At 43.5% G+C, this 13,244-nt stretch overlaps 1 protein-coding gene across 2 annotated transcripts in view; it reads left to right on the top strand.

The window, feature by feature from the left end:
* Positions 1-13,030, top strand: part of ERCC6 (ERCC excision repair 6, chromatin remodeling factor) — a 76,209-nt gene extending 63,179 nt beyond the window's left edge. For both annotated transcript variants that reach the window (XM_070364931.1, XM_070364932.1), the window contains exons 13-21: positions 296-511; positions 960-1,070; positions 1,559-1,678; positions 2,229-2,323; positions 2,674-2,819; positions 2,904-3,602; positions 5,567-5,771; positions 6,383-6,461; positions 7,556-13,030. In XM_070364931.1, coding sequence (XP_070221032.1) covers positions 296-511; positions 960-1,070; positions 1,559-1,678; positions 2,229-2,323; positions 2,674-2,819; positions 2,904-3,602; positions 5,567-5,771; positions 6,383-6,461; positions 7,556-7,978 — 2,094 coding nt within the window. In that variant the 3' untranslated portion in view covers positions 7,979-13,030. The remainder of the gene's footprint in view (positions 1-295; positions 512-959; positions 1,071-1,558; positions 1,679-2,228; positions 2,324-2,673; positions 2,820-2,903; positions 3,603-5,566; positions 5,772-6,382; positions 6,462-7,555) is intronic.
* The last annotated feature ends 214 nt before the right edge of the window (positions 13,031-13,244 follow it).

Genomic DNA, 13,244 nt, shown 5'->3' with positions numbered 1-13,244 from the left:
AATATATACGCATACCTTTTTTTTTTAGAGGGAGAATCATCAGCAATTGAATATGACCCCAGTAGATATGTTTGGTCCAACAGGACTTTTTGTTTTTAGAGAACTTTGTCAGGAAAAGATGTGTAAAGGTTCTTCCCATTCCTAATATGCTGTGAGTGGGGAGAAAACTAAAAAGCTGATGAAAGATTACTTCTTAATCTGTATTATGTATTGAACAGCCTCCTTCCTTTCCTTCTCAAGTGAATATTATTTTCCATGGGGTGATCTGAGTGGACATAATTCTTTTGTACCATAGATTTTCTCTGGACTCGTAGCCCTAAGAAAAATCTGCAACCACCCTGATCTCTTTTCCGGAGGCCCCAAGAATCTTAAAGGCATTCCAGACGAGGAACTAGGAGAAGATCAGTTTGGATACTGGAAACGTTCTGGGAAAATGATAGTTGTTGAGTCCTTGCTAAAAATATGGCACAAGCAGGGCCAACGAGTGTTGCTGTTTTCTCAGTCCAGACAGGTGCGTGTACAAGCCTCGTACAAGAAGCGAGTTGGTTCTTTATGACTTATGATCAATAATAAAAAAAAAAAAAAGGATATGGTTTAAAATGGTTCCAAAGGCACATCCACCCACTGATACTGAAGTGGAAGCTGCAAAGCTCTTCAGGAGATGGATCTTTCTCTAGAGTTGGTGCCCAGACGTTGGCTTTTTTAAAAAGAGACTTATTACCATGTGATTTTGGGGTGTGGTTGAGTTTTGTCTGAACTCAGATGTCCTGCTTTTTACAAAATTTGTAAGAAAAGTATGGAAATACCAAAAATACCGTTGTAGTAGTTTTCTTTATCCACCCCTTTTAATTTAAGCCTGTTGGGGAAGGTGTGGTGCTGTTTGCATGAGTGTCGCATACTCATGGAGGCGTACCTTTGATTTTTAAACTCTTACATCCTCCACCACTTTTCCCAAACAGATGCTGGACATCCTTGAAGTATTCCTCAGAGCCCAAAAGTATTCTTATCTCAAGATGGATGGCACCACGGCGATAGCTTCCAGACAGCCACTGATTACAAGATACAATGAGGTAACACGTGAGCAGAGCCGTGAAGTCCGTGGTGGCGCTGTGCAGAGGGGACGGAAGCAGGGGTCTGCGCCCGCGGTGCCTACGTCTGGGATTGGGCAGCTGTTGACTAGATGCGTTTCTGGGTTACTGGGATGTGTGTATGTGTTTAAACAAAGAATGTGTATTCCTTTTTAAAAATCCAGTTTTCAGACATTGATAATGTAATTGCTGTGAAAAGCAGAGGCTGTGAGTTGCCATCTTGACTGACCACGGGTCCCTACGGCATGGCCCCTCGCTTGCCCTGCAGCCACGCTCTCAGGCCTGGGGAGGGGTGCACATTGTTCATCCCTTCCTGCTTCTCCAGGGTGTTCAACCCCCTCCCAAAGGTCTCTACGGCACGGCCCCTCGCTTGCCCTGCAGCCAGGCTTCCGTGTGTAGAGCGTGTGGGGCCGAGGTGAACAGCTGTGGCTGACTGTGTGTGTACTGAGTGTCATATGTCTCACCTCCAGGACACGTCCATATTTGTGTTTCTTCTGACCACTCGGGTGGGTGGCCTAGGAGTCAACCTGACGGGGGCAAACCGCGTCATCATCTATGACCCCGACTGGAACCCAAGCACAGACACGCAGGTCTGTTTATTTTCTGAAAGGAGTGTGTTGGTGACATGCTGTCTGATGGCTTACCCTCAGGAGCAGCCCTCCACGCCACGTTAGCCTCAGCTTAGAGCTCACGTCCTGGCTATGTCTTGTCTTCTGCTTGGAGGGAGGGTCTTCTCAGTGTGTCCACAGCATCCGCACGAGACCTGTGTAAAGAAAGGACGTGGGAGGGAACTGACACCACTGTGTCTCAGGCAGAGCTGGCTTGGTCTGTTTTGTCGCCTGCCTGTTTGTGTTCCTTAGCAGCCCTTGGGTGTATTTAGCCTCATTAGCCAAAGTTCTAATTTGGGGAGTGGAAGGAAGTGATGGGCTCTGAGTCAGCGCTTGTTGCTGAGAAGGGCCCTTGTTGAGTTACATTTCTCTGCTGTGTCCTGGAGAAGGGAATGGCAGCCCACTCCAGTATTCTTGCCTGAAAAATCCCATGGGCAGAGGAGCCTGTTAAGCTACAGTCCATGGGGTCGCGAAGAGTCGGACACGACTAAGCGACTTCCCTTTCTTTGTTTGGTGGTTTTCTCTGCTGTAGGCCCGGGAGCGAGCGTGGAGGATTGGCCAGAAGAAGCAAGTGACGGTGTACAGGCTTCTAACCGCAGGCACCATTGAAGAAAAGATCTACCACCGGTCAGTGCACCCAGCTGCGCCCCTTGACCACAGCTGCTTTCCAGGCTGTGGTTGTGTGAGCGGGAGAGACATGCTGCCAGGGTTTGGAGCAGGGGATTTTTAAGAAGTATTACTTCAAGAAATCTTGAAGTAGTTGCTGTAACCTGAGAGATGTATGTTTTTTTTTTAATAATTTCTTGTTTTTTTTCTTTCTCATTAAAATAAGCTTAGATGGCTTATTGTGTATGCTTTTTTTTTTTTAATGTCTCTGAGTCTGTTTTTAACCTTATTAATAAACAGTTGCTGTAAGTTTAGAATCCTGAGGTGCAGCCGAACATTGTTTCATACCAGCTTAATTTTTATCTTTTTAGACAAATCTTCAAGCAGTTTTTGACAAATAGAGTGCTGAAAGATCCAAAGCAAAGACGATTTTTCAAGTCCAATGATCTTTATGAGCTGTTCACTCTGAGCAGTCCTGATACATCCCAGAGCACTGAAACAAGTGCTATTTTTGCAGGTATTCCATGAAATAATTTAACTTAAAGTAATGAAATAGTAAGGATTATGCAGTATGACATTAGCTTGTTTTTCTCTTTTATAGGAACTGGTTCAGATGTTCAGACACCCAAACGCCATTTAAAAAGAAGACTTCAACAGGCCTGTGGAACAGACCAGAGTGTCCCAGTGGACAAACAGTTCCCTGATTGTAAGACGTCTGCAAGTGCTGCCATGTCATCTGAAGAGGTATGTGCAGCATCGGTCAGTGAAGTGAATGCAGTAACTTCTGACCAAGGCATTCCTCTGAATGATGCCGTTCAGACACCTCATAGTCTAACCAGCAGTGAGAGGCTTGGAGAAGAGGCAGACGCAGTCTCCAGACCACGGGAGTCCTCAGTGATCCATGGAAATGGGGACAGTTCAGATTCCCCAAGAGTCAGCAGAACGTGCGGGGTGTCTGGTGAGGAAAGCATCAATGAAAAGGAGAGTCTTTCTGATAAAAGAGAAAGCTGCCAGGTTCAGAGAGAAGCTCTTTGGGAGAATGAGCAAACGGAAAATAATTTTTATAAGCACAAGTCGAAAATGAAACATCACGTGGCAGAAGAGCCCATGGAGAAACACCTGAGGCCGAATCAGAAGCCGAAGAGCTCTAAGCACCGCAGAGACGCCAAGTTTGAGGGAACTCGAATTCCACACCTGGTGAAGAAGAGGCAGTACCGGAGGCGAGACCCTGCGACTGAGAGCGAGGCCAAGGAGCACAGCCACGACGACTACGTCCTGGAGAAGCTTTTCAGAAAGTCAGGTACTTCCTCTTGCCGAACTTGCCACGGGTGTGCTAGGAAGAGAGCCGAGGCGCTGCTTCTGTGGGAGCAGGCATCCCTGACAGAGCGGAATGCGCACGCAACTGGAAGGGTTTTTCCTTCTAGAAGTCAGATTTGAAGTGTTCCGACGCTTCAGAAATAATTGTGTGTGCTCATTCATGTTTGGCTGTGCTGGGCCTTCCTTGCTGTGCGGGCTTCTCTCTCGTTGTGGCGTGCAGGCTGCTCACTGCAGCGGCCTCTCTTGTAGAGGAGCACCGGCTCTAGGGCGCACGGGCTTCCGTAGCTGCTGCTCGAGGGCTGCGGAGCACAGGTTCAGTAGTTACGGCGTACCGGCTTTGTTGCTCCAAGGCATGTGGGATATTCCCGGATCAGGGATCGAATCTCTGTCTCTTGGTTAGCAGGCAGACTCTCTACCACTGAGCCACCAGGGGAGCCCTGTGCTGACATTTAAAAAAATCATTTTCACCTCTCTTTCCTAGGAGAATTTGAATCTTGGGTGAGTAGTGGGACCTGACTTCTGACCACACGCAGGAGGGGTGCAGTGCTTGAGACAGCTTTGCACCACCTGAATATTCATAGAACATTTCTCTGCATGTATCTGATTATATCTGATTTATCTCTATATGTCTGATTTTCCAGCCACAGGACAGTCAAGTGACAGGTCATGGGGAGAGGAAGGGGCGTGGCCAGAGGCAGGCACTCTGGAATGAGGAAAGCTGATAGCTAATATAAAGGGAGAAAAATTAGGAAAACAGATTTAACAATTGCTCAGGACCCTGTAGGACAGGCCAGCCTGCACAGCTGAATCATCCCTGGGACTGCCTTGCTCAGATCTCACAGGTCATTGTGTTCCCAGGGTGGTGGTCTTGAGTTACCAAAGGTCTCCGAATGGGTCTCTGTTCAGGAAAGCAGGCTTACGTACAATGTCTCAGAAGGAAAGCCTCTGGGCTTGGTGCTTTCTTGTAAGGTAGTTCACTGGTAACTTTCTCTGTTTTTTCCTACAGTTCCTGATCTGCTTGCTTAAGAAATTATGTGTCATTTAATTTTCAAGTTTATTTGCATGGAGGCGTAGAAAATACTCTTGTAATAATTTTTTTTAATTGACTATTTCAAGATAATTTCCCTTTTGTCATTTCCAATTATTATCTGTTTCTCTCCTTGTTCCTTGATAGGTTAAACCAGTGGATTGTTTCTTGATTTTTTTTCAATAGACCAGTTTGATTAATTAATTAGATCCATGGTGGATCTCTGCCTCCGTAATTTTTGGTCAGTTTGATTAATTAATTAGATCCATGGTGGATCTCTGCCTCCGTAATTTTTGGTCAGTTTGATTAATTAATTAGATCCATGGTGGTTCTCTGCCTCCGTAATTTTTGGTTTTATCTTCAGTACTTTCTTCCTTTTTGTTTTTGTTGTTGTTTTAATGTTTTTGGTCCTAATTTTTATAAAACTGGCTTGGAATTCAGTTCACTTATTTTTGTTCTTTTGTTTTTATTAATATAAATATTTAGGTCTATGAATTTTCCATCTATGACTATTGAATTCTTCTGGTGTGTAGTGTTTCTGTGATCATTACTGTTTAGAAATTGTGTAATTTTTGTTTATACTTTTATATTTTCCCCCTTCAATAAAGGATAGATTAGTAGAAGGCTTAAAAATTTTCTAGATAGCAGGGAAGAGCTTGTGGAAGTGTGGTGATTAAAGTATTATGCTTTGATGATACAACGCAGTGATAGTTGACAGTCCATCCCTCATTGGGTAGAGATGCAGGTGAAGATCCGCAACGTTTGTCAAAGTTTGTGGGTCCTGGTGGTCGTGGGTGAGTAGCAGCCAAAAATGTTCCTGGCTTTTTCTCCACACACAACACACTAGCCTGGATGGAGGAGTGCGCGTGGTCGTGTGTGAGCTGAGAATGCACGCTCACGGCGCGCTTTGCTCTTGCCAGCGGGCGTGCACAGCGTCATGAAGCACGACGCCATCATGGACGGAGCCAGTCCAGACCATGTCCTGGTGGAGGCGGAGGCCAACCGCGTGGCTCAGGATGCCCTCAGAGCTCTGAGGCTGTCTCGGCAGCAGTGTCTGGGAGCAGCGTCTGGTGTCCCCACGTGGACTGGCCACAGAGCGCTTGCCGGTGCACCAGCAGGAAAAAAGTAAGAGGTCGCCGCCCTGACATGCTTGTGAGGAGACCAGACTGGTTGGGCTGGGAATAAAATTGGGACAGGTGGAGACACTCCTGCCGTTTATCTGAAGGAGGAGAAAGTCCCTCAGGGAGGGATTGGCCCAGCCAGATGTGCATAACTTAAGAGAAATACACCTGCCGTCTTACCTTCTTTGCGTTCATTCCTTCCTTTCCAGAGCTAATTTTCTGGGGAAAGGAGAAACCTCTTTTGAGGTGATTTAAGAGGTGATGTTATAAAATAGAGGTGTAGAATAGCAATTAAACTTTAATAAGGTGATTAGCTGTGTTTCAGCAATCAGTAATTCCTCTGCTCTTGGAGGAGTTTTCCTACCTGGAATTGGAGGGTGGTTTCCACTGTGACTTGAGCAAGCGTATTGAGTGGTTCTTACCTGGGGATGCAGTAGTAATTTCCCAGAAAAGTAGAGTGTAGGAATCTAGGTGGGTAGAGCAGACACATCGCAGCTATGAGAGAATAACCACACAGAAGAAAATTCCTCCAAGAAGAGTTCAGGTGTGGAAGGGCATTCTCATCTCTAACTCACAAAGTAACACTTTATCAACTATGACTCTCTCTTTCCTTAGGAGCAGGTTCGGTCAGAAGAGGAACTCCAGTTTCTCCGTGCAGCGTCCCTCTTCAACATCTCCTAAGGAGAAATGCCAGGTAATCTGATAGCCTTTCTGCGTTCACTCACAAGATTCACTTGATTGAACTGCCATGGAAATCTCACTCAATTCCACATGTAAGGTGCATAATGACATCTACTATTTGTATTTCATGCACTTTCATGCATTTATGAAGCACTTTTGTGTGAATTTAAAAGGGCCGGCTAACTTCCTAGAAAAGACAAAGCCTTTGACCCAAGATCCGTGGCAGAATCTCTGTTTTGTCCTCCAGAAGTTCACACAGGGTAGGTGACAGGTGTTGCTGCCCATACTGCCTGCCCCACTCGGAGGTGACGTGCAAGCTCGAGGGACCACTGCTGTCTAGAATAAAGATCTAGAAAATCACCTGAGTGTTGCTTGTAATTTACAAGCTGAGCATCACATCCGTCTCTCCCTGCCCTGCAACCCCTAAAGGCCTGGAGTGCTTCTCTCAGAGTAAATAATAGGCCATGTTCGTATTGTTTAATTCTTTTTTTTTTTCTGTTTAAGGGTTGTGTTATTTATGAAATTTGAAAACTCCGAGGTTGAGATTCCTACTTTTAGATTAATTTGAACACATCTAGAAGTAGAGAAGCTTTTTTTGACTTCCCACGTTACGTTCTTTTAGCAGTAGGAATACGAAGAAAAGCTAGATTTCTGCTGCTGTTCTGAGGAAACTCACATGAGGTATACAGGAGTAAAAGATCTAAAAGTGAAGGAAAAGAAGTACAGCTCTGATACTGTTTCTTATCCCATGGTGCCCAGATCAGGGAAACTTTAGGAGGAAGAACAGGAAAAGCCCGCAGAGCCCGTACCTCCTGGAGACAGTTTTCTGGAATCCTGGCCCTCCCTCTGTGCTCATCACTCAAGATAGTGATGAAATAAATAGTGTAGTTTGGGGTTTTTTTAGGAAATGTTCTCTAAGAGCAGGTGAATTTAGACACTTAATTCTCCTCCTTTCCCTTTACGTCAGACGGTGTCTCGTTCTTCCCCCATCAGCCGCAGCACCCTGGGCATGTGTGTTATCTTATGGCCCCTCAGAGCCTTTGGAGAACTAAGTGGGAGCATAAACAGGAGACTAAATATATCCATGCACTGGTCTTCTTTCTCCAGGACAGCACTGTGAAGAAGGAGGGAAAAGATCATGTTTCGGAGCATTTTAGTGGAAAAGCTGAAGACGTAGAGTCTTCATCCGGGGCTCTCACTTCGTCCTCACTGTTGGCGAAAATGAGAGCTAGAAACCACCTGATTTTGCCAGAGCGATTAGAAAGTGAAAGTGGGCGCCTCCCAGAAGCCGCTGCTCCGCTGCCCTGCAGCACAGAACACGATGACCTGCTGGTGGAAATGAGAAACTTCATTGCCTTTCAGGCCCAAGCCGATGGCCAGGCCAGCACCCGGGAGATTCTGCAGGAGTTCGAGTCCAAGTTATCAGCATCACAGTCTTGTGTCTTTAGAGAACTCTTGAGAAGTCTGTGCACTTTTCATAGAACTTCTGCTGGCGAAGGCATTTGGAAACTCAAGCCAGAATACTGCTGAGCAGCATTACTTTCTGGACTTCTAATTGACTTTTTCCGGTGAAAACGTTAATTATTTAATCATCATGTTTGTCAGTGGAAGCTGGCTGTATTTGACGTTTACTTTGAATGATAGCTACCTCATAAACAAAACTTTAGAGAAGAAGAAATTCTTCTCCAAAACTTGTTTTAAAAATACCTGGGTTGACTTTTTTTTTCCCCCAAATAAATTATGTTACAAAATCAGGGACCTAACCGTTAATCCTTGGAACACATTTGTTCCTTTACCCAGAAGATGCTATCAGGGAACACATTACTTACTACTCCTTGGAAGTTTATAGACCAGAACTGCAAGAATTCTTGTTATTGGTGCTAAAAACATGTCTTATATTCAGTTAGACCTGTTCAGATAATCAGTTCATCAGTAGCTATTAACAGTATTGTTTGGGTACCTCGATACCGATGCTTAAACTGATCATTGGCCACTCAAAAAAGAGATCAAATTTGTTACCTTTTGAATCCTATCGATTGCCTTTAAACAATCTTCCATTAAGGTACTGTTAAATTGGCAAGTTTTTTATTTGTAAAACATGGAATAGTTTGGTAATAAATGATGAGGTGTGTATTTGCAGAAGGTTATAGTTTTCTCAGTTTAAAGTTGCTTTATTTTAAGCAAAGGACACCTTTTTCCTCCTACATTGACTCTTGGTTTTAGGAAAATGAAATGTGTTATCTTAAAAAAAAAAAAAAACAGAAAGCCCAAGGTTAACCAAAAGTTAGTACAGATAAAACCACCAACACGTGCCCGTGCACAGGAATGTGACTCCGGACACACGCAGAGAGACCGCCGTCACCACATGGTGACCGCCGTCTCCTCCCAGACCGCTGGCGTGCTGGGAGCGAACCTCGAACATTGTTTCTGTGACTCGTGGTCTTCCTTTCCGAGGACGCTGGTAGCATTCTGTCAGGCTTCGCTGCTCTCCTTCTGTCTAGGCCTTTTCGTCTCTCTTTCCCCTTTGCGTTCACCATGACTCTACTGTTGTAGAGGTCTGCTTTTCATCTGCAGCTGTTTCTGGCTGTTGCCTGTGTGTTTGGAGTTCTGTTACGCTGTCGTTTCGATCCTTGGTGTTTTCTTACCCTTGTTTTTCTTTCCTTCTCACTGTTCCTTTTATCATCTCAGCTCTGAAGTCTTGTTTTCTAAACTGACCAGATTTCCTGTGTCCTCTAGATCTGTCCTGGTCCAGTTTGTTTCTTCCTTAGAGCTGTTTTCTCCGGCTTGCTGTTTGTGCGCTTTCTGATTTCTCTGCATTGCGTCTGCCTTCCTCCCGTCTAGCTCATACTGAAGGTGAGCAGCGGGGCCCAGCTCTCTTGTGCTCTTCTCCGCCACTCAGGGAGGAGGGCTGTGGGTTTCAGAGTCAAGGAGAGGCTCTACTGGGCAACGTGAAGCCTTTGACTGAAGACTTGGGTTTTAGTTGTTTTCTGAGATTTTGTTAACTTTGCTCCATGGACTCCCTCCCTTTAGACAGGAAATGTCATAGTCAGAGTCATAATTCCCGGCAGGATTTTCTGCTTCTTTTTCTGGATTCTGGCTTGTTCATTTCATTCAATTTTTAGAGTGGTTTATTATTAGAGGAAGAGGATCCTATCGTCTTCATTCTGCCGTCATTGGAAATAATAGACTTTTAAACGGGTCGGTACATCCTAGACTTAACTACTTGGCTCAGAAGGGAGTCAAAACTCATGAATTTTGTTTCTGGGAAGTTCTTTTTGTTGTTGTTGTTATCTTTAACCTATGAGAAAATTGCATCCCTCTTGTTCTCAGATTAAAGTACTGATGCTGTTCACTAGTATGAAGTGCTTGGGCATCATACTTCTGTTGTCTAAAATCTAAAGCCTACTGAGCAAGGGAACTTGTAGCCTTCTCTTCAAGTAGAAAATGCTGGCAAAAGTTATGATGCAGTCACAGGGCGATGGTCTTCACTCCCAGCCTGTCTCAGCCCTACCAGCAGCGGAGACCCTGGCTGGTCACTGCCTTGCCTGTGTCTCAGTGTGGACATTGGTAAGCTTTGTCATCATGCCTCTGGGTGGAGATAACGTAGGTGAAAATGCTCCAAGTATCATAATTTTAACAACTATGGTTGTATTGGTATTAAGCTACAATAAAGGATTGTAAAATCTTTGTGAAATGTGGAAAATTCCTTAGTTAAAACACGAGCACTGTTTAAAACATTTCAGGCAATACTCTGCCTCCCACTCCTCTTGCTCCTGCTCCGGAGATAAGTACTATATTTGGTGTGTATTCTTGCAAGCTGTTTTCCATGCCTTTGCAGATACATGTGGCAGCAGCTGCTGCTATAATGTCCGTTTTTCCCTTCTCCTTTCCTACTAAGACTCCTGCTTTTTACCTGGACACCAAGGCTGCTCACTTAACACTCTGCTGAATGGTTAAATGTGGCCACGTGACAGGCAGTGGGATGTGAAGAGAATGTCCAGACTATGCCCTGAAATAAGGAATTGTGTATCCACTTCACTCAACATTCCCGTCTCGTGCTGGCCAACATGCCTGTGAGAGCTTAAGCAGTGACACAAGAGGGTCAGCGTTGTGTGCTGAGGATGGGGAGTCTGGCCTGCCAGTCTCAAACTGCTTCCTTTTCACCTGTTACTTAAGAGCAAAATAAACTCCTGACTTGTTTAAACCACTGTCTTTTGGAGTCTCTTTGTTACAGCAGCTTGTTTTGTTTTACATGTGATTTATAAAAATGCAATTATCATCAGCCTCATTATTTAAGAACTAACTTCTCATTTAACACATGCTAGACACCTTTTCATTTCTCTAAGTGTAATTCTACCTTCATGGAATCGCTGGACTTCAAATTAGGTGGATTTTTAAATGTAATGGATGTTGTGGAACTACCTCCTTCAGTTCACACCCCATCAAAGGACTGTTCCTCCACACTCTGCCAACAGTAGCCCACGTCAGTCTCGGGAGTTTGTTTTCCTAGCCAGTGTTGTGGTTGAAAATACCTTGTTTTAACTTCAATTTTTCTGATTCCTTATAAAACAGACATTTCCATTTGTAGATCCTCCTTTACGAGTCACCCATTCGTGTTACGTTTACCTAGTTTTACTATAGGTTCTTTTCTGTCTTAGACGTCCTCTAAGGCAGAAAGGCCATTGTTCCTACTATTATTGAATAGTCCAGTCGTTTCTCCGAGCATTTGAAGAATGCCAGATTTATCATACGTTCCCCTGCCTGTTTCTGGACAGTGGGTCCAGACTCTGCTCCCTCGGCTGCACGCGTCACCGTCTGACTCGCACAGCTCTGGGCTGTCTGCAGGCTGGCGTCCTTTCCTTCTCCCTCACTGCTGTTGTCTTATTCTTACGCATTTTCTGTTCCAGGTGAAGCTTAGAATCAGTTTGTTAAGTTCCACTAAAATTGTGTTGCTCTTTTGATTGAGATTGTATTAGTTTATACATGAGTTTGAGGATAATAGACTTAATATAATTTTTGCCGTTAGTGTGGCTCAGACGGTAAAGCGTCTGCCTACAATGTGGGAGACCCAGGTTCAATCCCTGGGTCGGGAAGATCTCCTGGAGAAGGAAATGGCAACCCACTCAAGTATTCTTGCTTGGAAAATCCCATGGACGGAGGAGCCTGGTAGGCTACAGTGCATGGGGTCGCAGAGTCGGACACCACTGAGCGACTTCATCTTCATCTTCTTCATCTTCTTGCCATTAGTATCATGATAGGCTTCATTTTTTTAGAGTGATTTTAATAACTTTCTTCACAAAGGTCTTGCACAGTTCATATTAGGTTGATTCCTATTCCTATTCCTAAAATGTTCCTAGCTATTTAATTGGAGAAGGCAATGGCAGCCCACTCCAGTGTTCTTGCCTGGAGAATCCCAGGGACGGGGGAGCCTGGTGGGCTGCCGTCTCTGGGGTCGCGCAGAGTCGGACGCGACTGAAGTGACTTAGCAGCAGCAGCAGCAGCTATTTATTAGCTGTTCTGTTAGGGATTTTTTTACTTCTACATAAAGATAATGGAGAATTAGAACAGAGAATTTATGATATTATACAGAAGCTTTTAAATATAGTCAAACTCAGTTTCATTTAGTTTTCCTTGAGAACCCTTTTCCTAACTAAAGCCATGATTACATTCTCATAAATTCTCTTGTAAGCTCCATGTGGATAGTTACTTTTTCTAGCACCTTTAAAAACATATTTCATCCTTTCCCTCCTGATTTATAAGCCTTCATCTACATTATATCTGATTTTCATGTAATTATGGGAATATTTCTGGTCTTTGTACTCATGTTAAATTGGTCTACTAACTTAATTTTGCCAATAACCCACTGTTTTAATCATTGTGGCTTTATAATTGGCAATCATAATATAATAGAATGATTCCCTTCATCTTCTAAGAAATTTCTTACTTCTTGGACCTTTGTTCCTAAGTTTTGGAATCAGCTTGTTACATTTGGATCTTGTTTTTGAAATTATAATGACTGTACAGGTTGCTCGTGGAGGATTGTTTAGGATACTGAGTTTCTCAACTATGAATAGAACACGTCAGTCTATTTATGATACATATTATAAAGACATAATTCCATTGTGTCTTTCACTTACATCTTATAAGGTCATGCACATCTTACATTTATTCCTAATTCTACAGTTTTGGTTGCTATCGTGACATTTTAAATATTCCATTTTTTAGTTTATGAACTGGAGTATTGTTGGATTTTACATACTGGTCTTGTATTTAGCAACCTTGCTGAACTCTTTTATTAAATCCAGTAAGTCTATAAATTGTCCTGTATGTGACAATCTTGTCAGCTACAAGTAATGACAATTGTATTTCTTTCATTTCAATACTTAGATTACATATTTCCAATATTATAATGAATATATTTGATAATGATCGGCATCCTTGCCTTATTCCTGACACTGAAGATTAAATTTCCAAAGTTTTACCATTAAACATGTGGTTGCTTTTATTTCCTGGCAAATGATTTTTATCAGTTAAAGAAATGCTCTTTCCAGTTCTGAATCCAGTGCTGAATTTTATTAAATGCTTTTTCTGCGTCTATTGATTTAATTGTGTTGTTTTTCCCCTTTAAATCTCTTAGTGTTGTAAAGTTCACAGTAATTTTCCAACATTAAAACATCTTTTAGACTCCTAGAATGGCAGTGTGAAGGGCTGTGCAGAAGTGCAATCCAGAAAAGAACTGTAAGTGGATGAAATTCCAGAAGACAAACACCTCTCCCCTCCCTGGAAAATGTAATGT

This window comes from Bos mutus, chromosome 28, assembly GCF_027580195.1.
Source record: "Bos mutus isolate GX-2022 chromosome 28, NWIPB_WYAK_1.1, whole genome shotgun sequence".
Taxonomy (NCBI): Eukaryota; Metazoa; Chordata; class Mammalia; order Artiodactyla; family Bovidae; genus Bos; species Bos mutus.
The sequence above is the reverse complement of the archived record's forward strand: the minus strand, read 5'-3'. Positions and strand labels throughout refer to the sequence as shown.